We start from the raw sequence: 17,562 nt of genomic DNA on the forward strand, positions 1-17,562 counted from the left end.
CACTACGAGCAGGGTTCGAACCTGTGTAGGGAAACCCAATTGGATTTCCAGTCCAACACCTTAACCGCTGAGCCATCACAGCTATAAATTTAATCTGCCATGACAGGACCTGTTGACCTTTGCCCTTTCAGTGGTTAGGATCATAAGTTTTGGGTTTTTTCTGTCAAAGAAGCCTTGGTGGCCTGCAGCTGTGTATCCTTTGACAGTCAATACTGCAGCCAATGCTGGAGGGAATAGCTGTTGGGTTGAAATGATGGGTTGCCTATCAAGAGCACTTCCTTGTAATGGCAGGTTTCGTGTTGCACCCATCTAGGTAAGTGGCAAATATTCCAGCACACTCCAGATTTGCAGGTGGTGGGGTGGAACAGCTTTGACCCAACTGTAACCTGAGAAATGTAGTATGGGGTTGACCAAAAGAGGTGCTTAAACTGCAAAAGAAACCGATTTTCTCCTGGAAGTTATTTTCTCCTGAAACTCATTTTCACTGTATTGATAACACAATCTTGGACAACTCATCAGAATTTTCCATAAGAGTGGTATTATAACATACATTTTTCTGTTATACCATTTATTTAATGTGCTATTTCATTGGCTGTAAAATGCTTTGGGGAATCCTGGGGCCGTCAAAAGAGCTATTAGAAAGCAGTTTCTTTCTTTACTGCAAACATTTAATGACAAACACTATGGCCATGGCCAGCATGGTAGCACAGTGGTTAGCACTGCTGCCTCACAGTGCCAGGGACCCAGGTTCAATTCCAGCCTTGGGTTACTGTCTGTGTGGAGTTTGCACATTCTTCCCATGTCTGCATGGGTTTCCTCTGTGTGCTCCGGTTTCCTTCCACAGTCCAAAGATGTGTGGGTTAGGTTGATTGGCCATAGTAAATTTACCCTAGTGTCAGGGGATTGGCAGGGTAAATGTGTGGAGTTACAGGAGCAAGGCCTAGTGGGATGTGGTTGGTGTAGACTTGATGGGCTGAATGGCCTCTTTCAGTACTGTAGGGATTCTATGTATTACTTTCAAAAGATTTATCGGCTTCCGAATGTTCTCAAGATCAAATTGCACAATTGGTAACAAAAGTCTCAAAATCTAGCAAAGTTTCCATAAAACCTTTGTTTTAATATTTGCAGATATTCTCTGCTCACAGTGAGTCACTATCTTACAGCCATTTGAATGTAATATCACATTGAGCATAACCTCCAGAGCTGTTACTATGGGAATCAAATTGCATGAACATCCATTATTATGTGAAAGTGAATATGGTTTTTACTAACACACTAAGGCCACCTATTTTCAACTTCATACTTTGACTATGTCACAGTTTATCGTTGAAATCCTCGTCCTTGCCTTTGTTAACTCTGGACTCGAATATTACAATTCACTCCTGGTCGGTCTATTCACATTCTACTCTTTGTCAACCTGGATTCACCCAAAACTCTGTTGCTAATTTCTTCATTTGCAGCAATTCCCATTCCCCTATCACCCCTGTGCCCATTAACCTACACTGGTTCCCAGTAAAGCAACACCATCCTCGTTTTCAAACCCCTCCATGACCTTAACTAAAATCTCCAACCCCAACACCCTTTGAGATGTCTGTGCTCCTCTAATTCTGGTCACTTGTGCAGTCCCAGTTATAATTGCTTCACCGCTTATGCCCCAGCCCTAAGTTGCCTAAGCTCCAAGCTCTGGAATTCCTTCCCTGGATCTATTTATCCCTCTACCTTTCTTCCCTCTTTTAATTCATTCCTTAAAATGTACTTATTTGTCCAAGCTTCTGGTCATCTGTTCTAATGTGTCCTTACGTGGCCTGGCATCATACTTCTTTTTTTTATGTTCTTATGTAAATCCACCCTAAGTTGCTGTAGGTCCAGAGTCACATGTAGGCCCAGAGTTACACATAGGCCAGACTAGGTAAAGATGGCAGGTTTCCTTCCCTAAAGGACATTAGTGAACCAGATAGGGTTTTTAACAATCAATGATAATTTTGTAGTCACCACTGTTGAGACTATCTTTATATTCCAGATTTTTTCAAACTGAATTTAAATTCCATCAGCTGCTCTGGTGGGATTTGAATCTGTTTCCACAACAGCATTACCTTGGGCCTCTGGATTACTGGTCCAGTTTCATTAGTTGCTGTGCTGCTGCCTCTGACGTATGGGCAACTTTGTGGTTTAGATGTGTTTCAAAAGACTCACAAGGAAACCACACTGCTGCTCAAAGGTCAAGGGCAGGTCAGTAGCTAGGAGTGTTCCTGTTTCATGTAAGTCCATTTTCAATTTTGGAGCTGGGGGTTTGAGGGTCTTTGAGGGTGCTGCAGAATTATTGTGGGAGGAGCAGGGCTGTTGAAGGGGTGGGCTGTTGGTGCCTGTTGGGTGGGTAAGTTGGGAGTTGTTAAAGTGGTGAGGGAATGTTTGGGGGGATGTTGGAGAGTTGGGTGGAGTTTGGGGGTTGAGGGGGGATATTGTGGGATATTGGAAGGGTAGAGGGACTGGAGGTACAGCAGTTTCTGGGGAAAGGGGAAACAGTCAGTTCTTGTGTTAAGGCCATACTGAATATTTGTATCATTCTTCTCTAAAGACATCTGGTAGATGTCTGATTAACAGATCATGGCACTTCATCTAAATGCTTCTTACGTGTTATGAGGGCATCTTGAGGAGAATTGTTGGCATCTTGAGGAGAATTGTTTGATAGAGCAGACGCAGCACGGTTTCATTAAGGGGAAGTCGTGTCTGACGAATTTATTGGAGTTCTATGAGGATGTGTCTAGGGCAATGGATAGAGGAGAGCCGGTAGATGTGGTGTTTCTTGATTTTCAGAAGGCGTTTGACAAGGTGCCGCACAACAGGTTATTCCAGAAGGTTGGGGGCATGGAGTTGGGGTAGGGTGTTAGCATGGATAGGGGATTGGCTGTCAAATAGGAGGCAGAGAGTGGGGGTCAATGGGTGCTATTCGGATTGGCAGTTGGTGACTAGTGGAGTGCCCCAGGGATCGGTGCTGGGGCCTCAGCTATTTACCATTTATATAGATGATCTGGAGGAGGGAACCGAGTGTATGGTGTCGAAATTTGCTGATGACACCAAGATTGGTGGAACGGCAAATTGTGCGGAGGGTGTGGAAAGTCTGCAGAAGGATCTAGATAGGCTGGGCGAATGGGCCAGGAACTGGCAAATGGAATTTAATGTTAGCAAGTGTGAAGTTGTCCACTTTGGTAGGAATAATGGTAGGAAGGACTATTACTTACATGGCGAAAAACTGCAGCATGCAACGGTGCAGAGGGACCTCGGGGTCCTTGTGCATGAGACGCAAAAACCCAGCCTACAGGTGCAGCAGGTGGTCAGGAAGGCAAATGGGATGCTGGCCTTCATAGCGAGGGGGATTGAATATAAAAGTAGGAAGGTCTTGCTGCAACTGTACAGGACACTGGTGAGGCCGCAGCTGGAGTACTGTGTGCAGTTTTGGTCGCCGCACTTACACAAGGATATTTTGACCTTGGAGGGAGTGCGGAGGAGGTTTACTAGGCTGATACCAGAGTTGAGGGGGTTGAACTATGAGGAGAGGCTGAATAAACTAGGTTTGTACTCGTTAGAGTTTAGAAGAATGAGGGGAGATCTCATTGAGCCGTATAAGATGATGAATGGGATGGATAGGATAGAGGTGGAGAGGCTCTTCCTGCTCAGAAAGGACAGTAGGACTAGGGGGCACAGCCTCAAGATAAGGGGGGGGGGGGGGTGGCGGTTTAGAACGGAGTTGAGGAGGAACTTCTTCACTCAAAGGGTGGCGAATCTCTGGAATTCTCTGCCCGTTGAAGTGGTGGAGGCTGCCTTGCTAAATATATTTAAGATGCGGGTTGATGGGTTTTTGATAAGAGAGGGGATTAAGGGTTATGGGGAGAGGGCGGGAAAGTGGAACTGAGCCACGACAGATCAGCCATGATCTTATTGAATGGCGGGGCAGGCTCGAAGGGCTAGATGGCCTACTCCTGCTCCTATTCCTTATGTTCTTATGTTCCTGCCTCTTCAGGCAGTGAGTTCCAGACACCCATCACCCTCTGGGTGAAAAAGTTTTTCCTCAAATCCCCTCTAACTTGTCTGCCTATTACTGTAAATCTATGCCCCCGGTTAGGGGACCCTTCTGACGAGGGGAGAAGTTTCTTCCAAACCTACCCTATACTTGTCCCTCATAATTCTGTATATCTCAATCAGGTCCCACCTCAGCCTTCTCCGATCTCAAGAAAACAACCCTAGCCTAACCGGCCTCTCATCATAGCTGAAATGCTCCATCCCAGGCAACATCCTGGTGAATCTCCTCTGCACCCTCTCTAGTGCAGACACATCCTTCCTATAGTGAGGTGATCAGAACTGCACAGAGTACTCTCTCTAGCTGTGGGCTAACGAGTGTTTTATACAGCTCCATCATAACCTACCTATTATTATACTCTACCTTTTGGCTAATAAAGGCAAGTGTCCCACATGCCTTCTTAACCTTGCTGCCTTCAGGGATCCATGGACCTGCACTCTAACATCCCTCTGGTCTTCTGTACTTCCTTGCATCCTACCATTTACACCATATAGGGTATTGCCAATGGTTTCTGTTTCTATTTCAGAATGCTAGCAGCCGCCAACAATAAAGGGCTGGAATGTAATCAGTTCTGATGAACAGCCACAGACCTGAAGCGTTGGCTTTGTTTTGCTGTTTTTACAGAGATGTTAAGTCTTCCCCACCCCCCACCTTCAATCCCGCTATCCCCAATATGTTCTATCAGTTCAGATTTCCAGAATCTGCATTTTTGATTCACTTGGGCAGAATTACACTGTGATATTGAGTAGTTCTTTACGCTTGTGATAAAAACCAGAAGTGCTGCAGAAACTGGGCGGGTCCAGCAGCAGCAGCATTCTGTGGGAAGTGAAACTGGAAGGAACATTAACTCTGTTTCTCTTTCCAAAGATGCTGCCAGACTTGCTGAGTATTTTCAGCACTCTCTCTTTATGTTTCAAATCTCCAGTAGCTGCAGTACTTTGCTTTTATTTAGAGCAGTGATTCCCAAAGGATGCAGCTCGCCACACCGGTGTGGCGCAAGAGGATGGCAAGTGTGGCAGGAAGATTCAAGGACAATCAAAGAATCATTTAAACATTCATGTACCTATAAACCCATAGAAGTTTCCAGATTTCATGCCATCTCTCTTTGTGTTAAGTGCAGTGTAGTATAGTATAGTGTGTTGTTATTGTGTTTATTTGTAAGATTTATATTTAGTATTATCATTAAAATAATTTTTTTAATTTGAAGGTATTTCTTATCAATAAATTTTTATTCTGAAAGTGCGGCCCAGTGAAAAAAGTTTGGGAACCACTGATTTAGAATAATAGAGTTTTACAAAAGAAGCCCTTCAGCCCATCGTGTCCACGTTGGACATCAAGAACATATCTATTCTAATCTCATTTTCCAGCACTTGGGTGCCTAGACTTGTGAGGTATAGTGTTTCAAATGCTCATCTAAATATTTCTTGGATGCTGTGAGGGTTCCCGTTTCTACCACCCACTCAGACACTGAGTTCCAGATTCCCACCATACTCTGCAAGAAAAGGTTTTTCCTCACATCTCCTATAAATTGCCTGCTTCTTAACTTAAATCTATGCCCCCTGGTTATTGTCCCTTCTGCTAAGGGAAAAAGTTCCTCACTGTCTACCCTATCTATGCCCCTCATAATTTTGTACACCTCAATCAGGCCCCCCTCAGCCTTCTCTGCTTCAAGGAAAACAACTGCAGCCTATCCAGTCCCTCTTGATAAGCTGAAACACTCCTGGTGAATCTCCACTGCACCGTCTCTAGTGTAACTACGTCCTTCCTACAGAATCACATGCCACTCCAGCTGTGGCCTAACCAACATTTTATACAGCTCCATCATAACCTCCCTGCTCTTATATACAATGCCTCAATTAATAAGGGCAAGTATCCCATGTGTCTTCTTAACCACCTTATCTACCTGTCCTGATAGAGGTGGAGAGACTCTTCCCGCTCAAAAAAGACAGTAGGACTAGGGGGCACAGCCTCAAGATAAAGGGGAGGCGGTTTAGAACGGAGTTGAGGAGGAACTTCTTCACTCAAAGGGTGGTGAATCTCTGGAATTCTCTGCCCATTGAAGTGGTGGAGGCTGCCTCGCTAAATATTTTTAAGAAGCAGGTTGATGGGTTCTTGATAAGAGAGGGGATTAAGGGTTATGGGGAGAGGGCGGGAAAGTGGAACTGAGCCACGACAGATCAGCCATGATCTTATTGAATGGCGGGGCAGGCTCGAAGGGCTAGATGGCCTACTCCTGCTCCTATTTCTTATGTTCTTATGTTCTTATATCTTCAGAGATCTATGGACATGCACAACAAGGTCCCTCTGGTGCTCTATACTTCCTAGCATCCTATCATTCATTGTAAGACCATGAGTCCATAAGACATAGGAGCAGAATTAGGCCATTCGGCCCATTGAGTCTGCTCTGCCATTCAATCATGGATGATATTTTTCTCATCGCAATTCTCCTGCCTTTCCCCATCACTCCCCGATCCCCTTATTAATCAAGAACCTATTTATCTCTGTCTTAAAGACACTCAATGACCTGGCCCCCACTGCCTTCTGTGGCAAAGAGTTCCACAGATTACCACTCTCTGGCTGAAGAAATTCCTCCTCATCTCTGTTTTAAAGGATCGTCCCTTTAGTCTGAGGTTGTGCCCTCTAGTTCTAGTTTTTCCTACTGGTGGAAACATCGTCTCCACATCCATTATACAGTACCTTGCCAAAATGCGTCACCTCACACTTTTTAGGGTTAAATTCCATTTGCCACTGTTCTGCCCATCTGACCTGCCTGTCTCTATCGTCCTGTAATGTAAAACTTTACTCACTATTTACCATACCATCAATTTTAGTCTCCTCTGTGAACTAATTTATCCCACCTCCTACATTCACGTGTTTTATCTTTATTTATGTTGTTTGACTTTGTATCCCCTCCACATCCTTTCAAATAAGAAATAAAACTCTCTTGATGCAAGAGCAATGAGATAACCTGTAAACTTTCCGAAAGGTGCTGCAGCCATCAGCGTAACTGAGCTGGCAAACCTCAAAATTTCATTGGTGGAAGTGTTCAGAAAGATATGAGCTTCACTGTTAAATAATAGATGGGGGAGGGAGGGGGAGGCTGTAAGTGAGACAAATGGAAAAAGAGAAACTGGAACATGAGATGGGATCCAGGTCACACTCTGGCTGCCAGGACTTTTGACATAAATGGTCTGGGCTGAGTGTGGGGGAGGGAGGAGCTGGGGAGAGGGGGGAGGAGATGGGAACGGGGAGGATCGGGGGGGGGGGGGGGGCCCGGGGAAGGGAGGAGGGAGGAAGGAAAGGAGGTGAGTGTGGGGGTAGGAGCTGGGGGTGTGGGAGACGAGCTGGTGAAGGGGAGGAGCTGGGGAGAGGGAACTAGGGGAGGGGGGAGGACCCGGGGGGGGGGGGGAACTGGGAGGGAATGGCTCGGGAGGGGGGAGAAGCTGGGGAGGAGACGGGGCGGAGGGGAGGAGCTGGGAAAAGGGGAGGAGCTTGGGGCGGACTAGGGGAAGGGGAGGGGCGGGGCTCGTCCTCCCTCTGTTCATTGGTCTGGGTGGGGGGGGCGGGTCCAATACAGGTGACCAATGGGAGGGGCAGTGGCAGGGCTGGCTGGTATAAATACAGAGAGGGAGGCGCGGTGCCCGGCTCCCCGGCTCCGGGGGACTGGGGAGTGAGAAGAGAAGTGAGCGCTAGGCGGGCACAGCTCTGTGGTTACTAGCCGGCTTCCCTGCGCTTTGGGAGCGGCCGGAGTTGACCCTGAGCCCCGGGGCTGGGAGGCACACAGTAGCCCGCTGTCCCAGCCATGCCGTGGGAGCTGGCATCCTCCCCCGGGCACGCCCAGCAGCGCCGCTGGCAGAAGCGCTGCAAGAAGTCCTCCTTCGCCTTCTACCAGGCGGTGCGGGACCGGCTGCCGGTCTGGATGCTGGAAGAGATGCGGACCATGGAGGTGTTCCATTGGGAGGAGAGCGGGCGGGCCAGCAGCTACTCGCCCGCCGAGGCGCTGCTCTACGCCCTGGTGCACGACCACCAGCCGTACGGGCAGTACCTGCTGTCCCAGGAGCCGCGGGCAGCGCTGGCCGTGCCCAGCCCCAGCTTCTGCTGCTGCCAGGCGCCGGGGCCGCAGCTGGCCATGGCCGTGCGCTACAACCGGGCGGCCACCCTGGCGCGGATGCTGGAGGTGCTGCGGCGGCGCTTCCCGCCCGAGGAGCGGCGGCGCTACCTGGACCGGCGGGGCTGCCAGGCGGTGGAGGGCGGCAAGACGCCGCTGCACCTGGCGGCCGAGCTGGGCCGCCCCGAGTGCCTGGCGCTGCTGCTGGCCCACGGCTCGTCCCCTTACCTGGCGGACTGTGAAGGCAACACGGCGCTGGACACGCTGCTGGGCCGCCTGCTGTGTGAGCGGGGCCAGGCGGACACTGAGAGCCGGGGAAGGCGCTGCCTGCACAGCCTGCTGCTCTTCATGCCGCACATCAGCCTCAAGACGCGGGAGGCGCTCCGGGATAAAGCCGCCCTCTGGCAGCCCTTGCTGGGCACGGATCTCTATCAGTGGCTCTCGGGCTGCAGCCCGCCGCCCCTCTTCACCAGCGCCATGCAGACTTTAATCAGGGCGATCGGCCCCGAGCATTTCCCGGAGGGTTTGGACCAGTTGCCCATCTCCCACCTCTTGAGAACCGTGGACTTTAAACCGACCGCAGAGAGCAGCGCTCAGTCTAGCTACAAATGATGCACCCCTCTCAGGGATCCTTCCTTTTGATACTGACTGCTCAAGGACATTTCTCCTTAAGAATGCTAAAGGACATTTATTTTTCGTGAATGCTGAAGAACTCGCCCTTTTCAGGAATGCGAAAGCAACATTTCTTCTTTACTCAAGAACATTTTTTCATTACACACGAACGTTTAGTTTTGATCCTGCGAAAGAAACCTTCTGTAAACAGCTAAAGAACTTTTCCTGGAATGTTTAAGAAACATTTACGAAACATTTCTTCTTCATTGCTAAAAAAACATTGCTCAAGAAAACATTTCTTTTGCATTAACTCAAGAAACATTTCTTTAAGAACCGTTCTCTTTCAACACTGCTAAGGAAAGGACACTGGTCAAAAGAAAACGTTTTTTTTGTTGTGCCTGTAAATCAAAGCCTTGTTTCCAGATTTTAACAAATGCCAAACCATAGGAGGTGAACTTTTGTTTGGAAATGAGAAACTTCCAACACTTAACATTTAAGGAGCTGTGTTTATCCGCAGTTTTTAATTTATATGTATATAGTCGATTCAAACTATCGTTTGGACGAATAAATTGAATGCACTCGGATGGGAAATGTTGTCACTGCATGTTCTCGAGTTTTACTGCATACAGTAAATTATTTGTCAAAACTCGGTGTTTGGATGATTTTTAAGTCAGCCTCTTACAGCCTGATGCTGAAGTGAACTTTGTTTTAACCTCCCTGTTAAAAGATTAAAAGGTAAAGTTTGCCATAGTTCTAGATATGATATGGAGATGCCCGTGTTGGACTGGGGTAAACACAGTAAGAAGTCTCTCAACACCAGGTTAAAGTCCAACAGGTTTATTTGTAGCAAACACCACTAGCTTTCGGAACTAGCTGTTCCACCTGACAAAGGAACAGCCAGTTCTGAAAGTTAGTTCCAGATACCCATAGCCCGTGACTGGCGATGATTTTAACCCAAAGACCACTACACAGTAGTGCAGTAGTTAGCACTGATGTCTCTCAGCACCAGGCATCTGGATTCGATTCCCATCTTGGCTCACTGTCTGTGTGGAGTTTGCACATTCTCCCTGTGTCTGTGTGGGTTTCCTCCAGGTGTTCCAGTTCCCTCCCATATGCCAAAGATATGCAGGCCATGCTGAAGTTGCCCCTTAGTATCAGGTGGATTGGCAGGGTAAATGTGTGGAGTTATGGGAATAGAGCCAGGATGGGATTGTTATCAGTGCAGGCTTGATGGGCAATGCCCTCCTTCTGCACTGCAGGGATTCTATGATTCGACACCTCAGGCGAGGGGCAAAGTTGAGAATAACCTTAGTTGGAACGGGAATTGAACCTGCACTATTGGTGTTATTCTGCATCACTCATCAGCCATCCAGCCAACCAATCTCCATTCAAATGGTATACCAAGGTGAACAGTACTGCTCACACAATGAGAAGGTAGGAGTGTAATGTGAACAGATTAACTCACTGCTTTGCCTGCATTGTAACGTTGGTTAACAAATTCCGATCAGCACCCTCTGCTCAAGTATGCTAGGAATAAAATAGAAACTGAAACCCGAATCTCTAAATCCCTTCAGGAAATTGAGAAGAATATCCGGCAGATTGACAAACAGCCCTCATTACCGTAGAAACAGTTATAATGGTTACATTGTGCCCAATAAAATAGCCAAGCGAAAATTGTCACCTTTCACTAAGCTGTTGCTAATGGGGCTAATGTTTTAGGTGGGCTAGTCTATGTGGTGTGAGGGTGAGTTTATATGATATGTGGATCAATGATATTTATGATTTACACTCATTGTTTATTTTATTGTGTAGTATTGCAGGAGTGTTGATACTGTTTGGAACTCTATTTGTTAATAATCATGTACATGGAAACTGCTAATCAGTGGTCTCGAGTAGAAATAGAAGTTTGTCTAACAAAGTGGCTAATTTTCTCTGTTATCTTTTAGAAAGTTGAAGACACCACAGAAAGATGGTCAGGTTCAGATAGTGACCTCTCTGCTGCACTATTTCTGTCATGCCCTGGCTACCAGGCTTAAATTATGGTCGCTGCACAAACTTAGATTTGACTCCTTTGCCTTCCCTGTAATGCTTCCTCAAGTGAGCTGGTGCAATGGTCTGTATTGCCACCTGCCTGATGCTTATAGAAATGGAACCTCTCCCCGTCACACAGCTCTTCTCAATGTTAAAATCTATCCTGCAGTTATTCCAGATTAAGAAGCTGCTGTGATTTTGTGGACACTCCTGTTGTGTTGTCCTGCTTTCCTGACCAAGCCTTTCCTGTATTCATTTCAGCATCATATTAAAGTACAGTAATGTCCTATTTGACCCATGTTAGTAAATTAGGTACAGAATGAAAATGTAATTATGAGATGGACAGATCTGTTTTATTTTACATGATATTAGGAGGTTGTTAGATTTTGAATGAAAATACTTTGCACATGGGTAGATCTTTAATATTAGTTGTTTACTTGTCCAATTGTTTTTGTAATATAGTTAAGGCCATCCTTGTGAAATGGGTAGTAGTCGGTCCTTCATTTCCTTCCTTCTAATTTAGCCATTTTTATTCAACACAATTATATAATTGGCAGATATCCTGAAAGTTAAAGGCTATAGCTTCAATATGGGAGCACTTAGTAGTGTAGCTGAACCTTCAATACTGCAATAAGAAATGTGGTAACTACAGTTAAGATGCAACATCATCTAATACCTCTTGGATTTGATCATTGTCAACTGTTTATATCAGTGTTGTATCATGCAACCTCAGCATCTCTTGGCAGGACAAGGTCACCAACTTTGAGTCCTGGAGTGTGTTAATCCCACCAGCATACACTCTTTGCTAAGCCAACAACACTTGTGCTGATCCAGCCACATTCATGAGATGGATGAGGCCGCATGCCCAAAGGCCTCCTGAACACTGGCCACTGGGTCACATCTTCCTGGGCGCCCTGACTTCTGTTACTAGTGTTTGGATTTTTCAGTCCTGCCCACTGTGGGACTGGAAATCCACACCCAAAATCAACAAACCTTTGGCTGACCCATTAAATTTTCCATTCCAACCACAGAAAATCCCAGCCAAGGACACCTGCAACATCAACACTGTCAACCAATTGGGCAGCACTTGCTGGTGACTGTGATCTCTGGAGGTTGACTTAAAGGGGTATTGGAAGAGGTGAGCATAAAAAAACCCAGCAGACAAAGGAGAGAGTGCAGAGAAAACGAGCCAATGAATCTTGAACCTTCTGAGCCCAGGGGCTCCCTCTGCAGTAAATGCCAGAGTGGGAGTCCTGAGCCACACCAGGCTTACTCAACACAAAACTGGCAACGATGGGGGGGGAAAAAAAACTATTGTTTTATCAGACAAAAGCCTGCTACCATTACTGTTAATCTACATTTGTTTAAAAAGAGAGTCTCACTCAGCAAGATCTTACTGGGTATGGAGTGTTACAGTGAAGGGCATGTCAAAAATGCTAACCCATTCAGTAGAAGCAGTGGGGGCTGTAATTGAGAGAACACTGCATTGTTGTTCTGGCTTTTGAATGCAATATTCAATCAAGTGGTCATAAAGAACTCTGTGGCACAATTTCAAAAAGAGCAGGAAGTTTTCCCTGCATCCGTGCCAACATTCCTCCCTCAGTGATCACCAAAAAAGGCAGATTTTCTCTTTGTATGATCCTGCTCTGTACTAAATTCACCTAAAGTTTATTTATTAGTCACAAGTAAGGTTTACATTAACACTGCAATGAAGTTACTGTGAAATTCCCCTAGTCACCACACTCTGGCACCTGTTTGGATCAATGCACTAATCAGTACATCTTTCGACTGTGGGAGTAAACTGGAGCAGCCAGAAGAAACCTGCACAGATACGGAGAGGATGGCTGTTTGGAGTCTGCACAATGACCCAAGCTGGGAATCAAACCCAGGTCCCTGGCACTAAGAGGTAGCAGTGATAGCCACTGTGCCACCTGTAATGTTTACCCTATTTCAAAGGTCATTTATTACATATGAAGTGCTATGGGTTGACAGATGGAGAAATGGAGAAATGCAGATTTGTTTCAAACTATCCGATGAAACCGCAAGATTCTTTCAGCGTGCTTACAGTACAATGTCCAGCCCACAATGGAAACACTCCCTTATGGAGAAAAGGATCCTCTCTCTGTGTGCCCTTGTTCAGAAGAACGTTCAGAGTAGCAGGTTGCCATGACAGTTGAACAAATGTTTCCAGGAAACAATCTATCATTAAGTAATCTTCGGATCTAATGTACTGTGGCAGAGTGCTCCAGAGCGCCACCTGAAATGCAATCCCTCACATTTCATTTGTATTAATAGTCTGTGCTGGTTAGCACTGAATAAACATTCTGATTAAAATATTTCACCACACATTAATTACTTGTCTAATCCATGAGTATTTCTGCCATTGCTTTCTATTATCTTTTTGCTGTCTGAGGCAATTATTGTCTCAATTCACTATTTCATCATCACTAAATAAATTTGATTTGGCTTGGCATGAATTTACAGTAGCATGTTTTTGATTAACTTGAAAACTGAAGGGTAAAACATCAGAATCTAAGTTTTATATTATTTTCCTTTATGGGTCTCCCACCTATTGGAAGAAAAACTGCAGTAAAGCCTGTAAAAATATATTCTTTATATTATCATAAATTTAAAGTCAATTATTAAACAGCCTATATGACAGCACACAGGAATGGGAGAATCTTTGAAAATTGTGTGCAGGCAAATGACATGATTTAAAGTGCAATTTTAATAAGATGTGGATTGGGAAACATGCTCATTTAGCACACTGAAGTGCATTGAATAACTGAGGATAATGGCAATGATTGAGCCTCTATGTCCTCTCACTTATTCTTTCGATGACATTGCACAGATTAGCCACAAATTTATGGATTGCACTAACACATATCAATGCTAGTCTTTGTACCGATCTTGAGGTCAGAAATTTAGGAGACAATCTTAAAAATCTTACACAAATATGCATGAAAATAGGAGAGGTTCAGAGATTCTCCAGCCTCCCAGCTGTATGCTTCCCACCATTGGGAGGTGATGCATTTTTTGCTAGCGGCAGGATTCTCTGGTCCTGTTGCTGTCAACAGGAATTCCTATTTATGCCACCACACGGTTGTGGGAAGCCCACGGCAGGGGTGTGACACCAGCGGGACTGGAGAATCCCACTGGCATAAATGGCTGGACAATTCCAGCCCTGTTTTTTTTGGCAAGGCCCCAAGCGAAATCTTATGGCACTTAATGTAAAGAAAGACGCTCAATCTGATTTCTGCCATTAGAGGGAGTGGACAGAATCTATTCTTGCCAGAAAACCAGCTGCTCATACAGCGCATGTGCAGATCTGTGCAACAGGGAGCACACAACAGCACAGGGTCGTTGGGCAGAGACTGATAGCCAAGTTCTGCACACATGAGGATGGCCTCAACTGGGATCTTGGGTTCATGTCACACTATTTGTAATCCCCATGACTTGCCTGGGCTTGCAACATCTCACTTACTGTCCTGCCTGCAGACAATACACATCTCTTTAACCTATGTTTATTGCAATCTTCACTTACATTGTCTGCATCTTTAAGGCTTGACTAGCTGTAAAGACTCACATTCTAATCAGTACTCTGTAAACTAAGTATGTGCCTTTACATGCCCTTTTGTGATCAGAACTCCCCACTGACCTGACGAGGAACAGCGCTCCGAAAGCTAGTGAGGTTTGTTACCAAATAAACCTGTTGGACTTTAACCTGGTGTTGTGAGACTTCTTACTGTGTTTACCCCAGTCCAATGTCGGCATCTCCACATCATGACAGAGAGACCTGCCAGGCATCTTTCCCGCAGATATTGTGCACAGCCCCAGTCGCTGGTTGTCCCCAGCCGATCAGTCCCAGTCTGGCCAATTGTTACCTGAAACCTCCCATCCCTGGCCCGCTTAATTGAACCTCGTCCTCCCCGGACCAGTTGATCACTGCCCAAACACTCCACCCCAGGCCCACCATTCACCAATTGCAGAGAGCATCATCATGGCCCCACCCAGTGGGGCATTGCGGTCAGGAACAATGTGGGGGAGGGGGTGCTTGTTACGCATTCAACCCTGAAGGGAAAGATCAAACAAATGGAACTGACTGCATGCTGTCTGAAAATGGTTGCGGGGGTGGGGAGGGGAATGCTGAGGGAGGACTGAGGTGGGGGGAAATCAGGTCGCCCTCATGCTCATGTGGTGTGGAGGGGGTTGGGGGGATGACTGATTATTTTTGTGGTGGGGGTGAGGATGCCTCTCTTTGCTGAGGGGTTGGAGATGCCCTCGTAGTCAGCGAGGGTCATAATTTCCATTGTGTGTGTGTGTGTGTGTCTGTGTGTCTGTGTGTCTGTGTGTGTGTGTGTGTGTGTTGGCGGGAAGAAGGCCTCTGTCTAAACATGGATATTGGTGCCCACTTTAAAAGCCGTGCCCCTGTCTGAACAGCTGGGCTGGAGGGGTGGGTTTGCACTCCACATGAATTTAAATTTAAAAGTGGGTAACCCCACCTCACAGCGGCTGCCAACACTAGTGAGAAACTCTCCAGTATTCTCACTGGCGTGGACACTTGAAACTGATTTAGGTGGACTGTCTCAAACTTTCCTGTGGAGCTCAATCGAAGCCTCGCTTTATTGACACTGGGAATTTAATTTCACCCAGGCAACCTGGGTGAGCAAAACAATTCATCTTAAAATGTGAGTGAGTCACTGATGACGCTTGTACGGGCTCTGTACCTGTATATCAATCATTCTTACTTCGATAAACTGAAAATTATATTAATCCCTTAATGTGGAAAAAACCTGCAATCAGAGTGCTGCACTGTCACTGGTGCTAACTTTCTAATGAGACGGGATAATAATAATAAGAACATAATAAGAAATAGGAGCAGGAGTAGGCCATCTAGCCCTTCGAGCCTGCCCCGCCATTCAATAAGATCATGGCTGATCTGTCGTGGCTCAGTTCCACATTCCCACCCTCTCCCCATAACCCTTAATCCCCTCTCTTATCAAAAACCCATCAACCCGCGTCTTAAAAATGTTTAGTGAGGCAGCCTCCACCACTTCAACGGGCAGAGAATTCCAGAGATTCACCACCCTTTGAGTAAAGAAGTTCTTCCTCAACTCCGTTCTAAACCGCCCCCCCTTTATCTTGAGGCTGTGCCCCCTAGTCCTACTGTCCTTTCTGAGCAGGAAGAGTCTCTCCACTTCTATCCTATCCATCTCTCTCAGATGAGAATAAAAGATCCAATAGTGTTACTTGAAGAAGAACAAATGAGTTTCCCTGGGGTCCTGGCCAACATTGTTACTCAATCTGTGAACTCATTCTCTGTTCATTGTGACATTGTGGGAGCTAACTGTGCACATGGCTGTTGTGTTTCTTACATTACCACAGTTACCTATGGTTATGTAACTCATCTACAGCAACAGAATAGTATTTACATTTCCCACCTATCACCCTGACAATGCAACTTGGCCTCTTGTTTGCTTATCTAATAGCCACATAGTACTGACATAGAACCTTAATGATTCACTGACATCAAGGTCCTTCTCTCAAGGCTCAAATGCTTCCCTCTTCCCATTTTCATAATTACAAATGGACAATGGATACATTGTTCTCTGGCACTGGTTTCTCAGTAAAATGATTTTTCATACCCAGAGCTAAATATTCCCAAAGGTGCAGTTGGACTGGAGCAACCACAGTGACTGTAACAGGAGATCATCATTATTCTACACACAGCTAATCCAATAACTTTCGCAGAACAGTCCAAAATTCCGAGTGAAGAAAGGCAGCATTGAAATCCTTGTCATGATCATCCTGAAACTTAATTCATCTCAATGGTACATGTCAAGACTGCTAAGTGGAGAGCTCAGCGATAAGATTAGTAGTTAGGCATCTGTTGATAAATACAGAGATCCAGAAACATTCATACAATCCCTCCAGTGTCGGAGGAGGCCATTTGGCCCATCAAGCTTGCACCAACAACAATCCCACCCAGTTATCCCATGTATGTACCCTGTTAATCCCCCTGATGCCAAGGGGCAATTTAGCATGACTGATCCACCTAATCCGCACATCTTTGGACTGTGGGAGGAAACCGGAGCACCTGGAGGAAACTCACGTAGACACAGGGAGAACGTGCGAACTCCACACAGACAGTGACCCGAGGCTGGAATTGAACTCTGATCCCTGCCGCTGTGAGGCAGCAGTGTTAACCACTGTGCCCCCCATGACGTCGTTGTAATTAGAATAATATTTATGGATTGTTGGCTGTGTATGAGAGATGGGAATGTTTTAACAGGATTTTCCATGGAGATGCAGAGACATTAGTTTCTCTATGTTAGGTATGAACTTTGATAGACAAGCCAATGTATTATTTGGTTCCTTCAAAGAAACATGGAGACAGTTACGAAAGACTTCCACTCCAGTCATGCTGTGTGAACAATTGCTGCTGGAGGGTCATCAGCTCGGTGAAAGACACACTCTGGTCCACCCGAAACTTACTGATCTTTCAGTGCAAAGATTTGTCCCTGACCGAGTGTTGCAGACTGGCACATTCCAAGGTCCAGGACTACGTGCTGAGGGATGCCGTCAAGCTTGGGGAAGCCACTGTCAAAGTACAATGGGGAAAGGCCACTGTTCAAAGCATCTCAACCAATGCAGAGCGAGGAGCCAGTAAAAAACCCCTGGACTGGGTAACTGTGTGTTAATCTATAAAAACAGCACACAGTGAAATGTGATGATT

The 17,562-nt window shown here is 46.0% G+C and overlaps 1 protein-coding gene and 1 non-coding gene across 2 annotated transcripts; one reads left to right on the top strand and one right to left on the bottom strand.

Moving 5' to 3' along the window:
- Positions 1–82, bottom strand: trnas-gga (transfer RNA serine (anticodon GGA)). Its single transcript has one exon. It is a non-coding gene; the product is annotated as a tRNA-Ser (tRNA).
- A 7,642-nt stretch (positions 83–7,724) lies between these two features.
- ankrd9 (ankyrin repeat domain 9) lies at positions 7,725–9,441 on the top strand. Its single transcript, XM_080202537.1, has one exon. It carries the CDS (start codon positions 7,878–7,880, stop codon positions 8,793–8,795), a length of 918 nt encoding a protein of 305 aa, XP_080058663.1. The 5' UTR covers positions 7,725–7,877; the 3' UTR covers positions 8,796–9,441.
- Positions 9,442–17,562: the final 8,121 nt, after the last annotated feature.

Source organism: Carcharhinus amblyrhynchos, chromosome 14 (genome assembly GCF_965287045.1).
Source record: "Carcharhinus amblyrhynchos chromosome 14, sCarAmb.v2.hapA, whole genome shotgun sequence".
NCBI lineage: Eukaryota > Metazoa > Chordata > Chondrichthyes > Carcharhiniformes > Carcharhinidae > Carcharhinus > Carcharhinus amblyrhynchos.

Excerpts from the sequence above, each read along its gene's own strand:
- ankrd9 (XM_080202537.1), top strand. The coding sequence starts at position 7,878 with ATGCCGTGGGAGCTGGCATCCTCCCCCGGGCACGCCCAGCAGCGCCGC.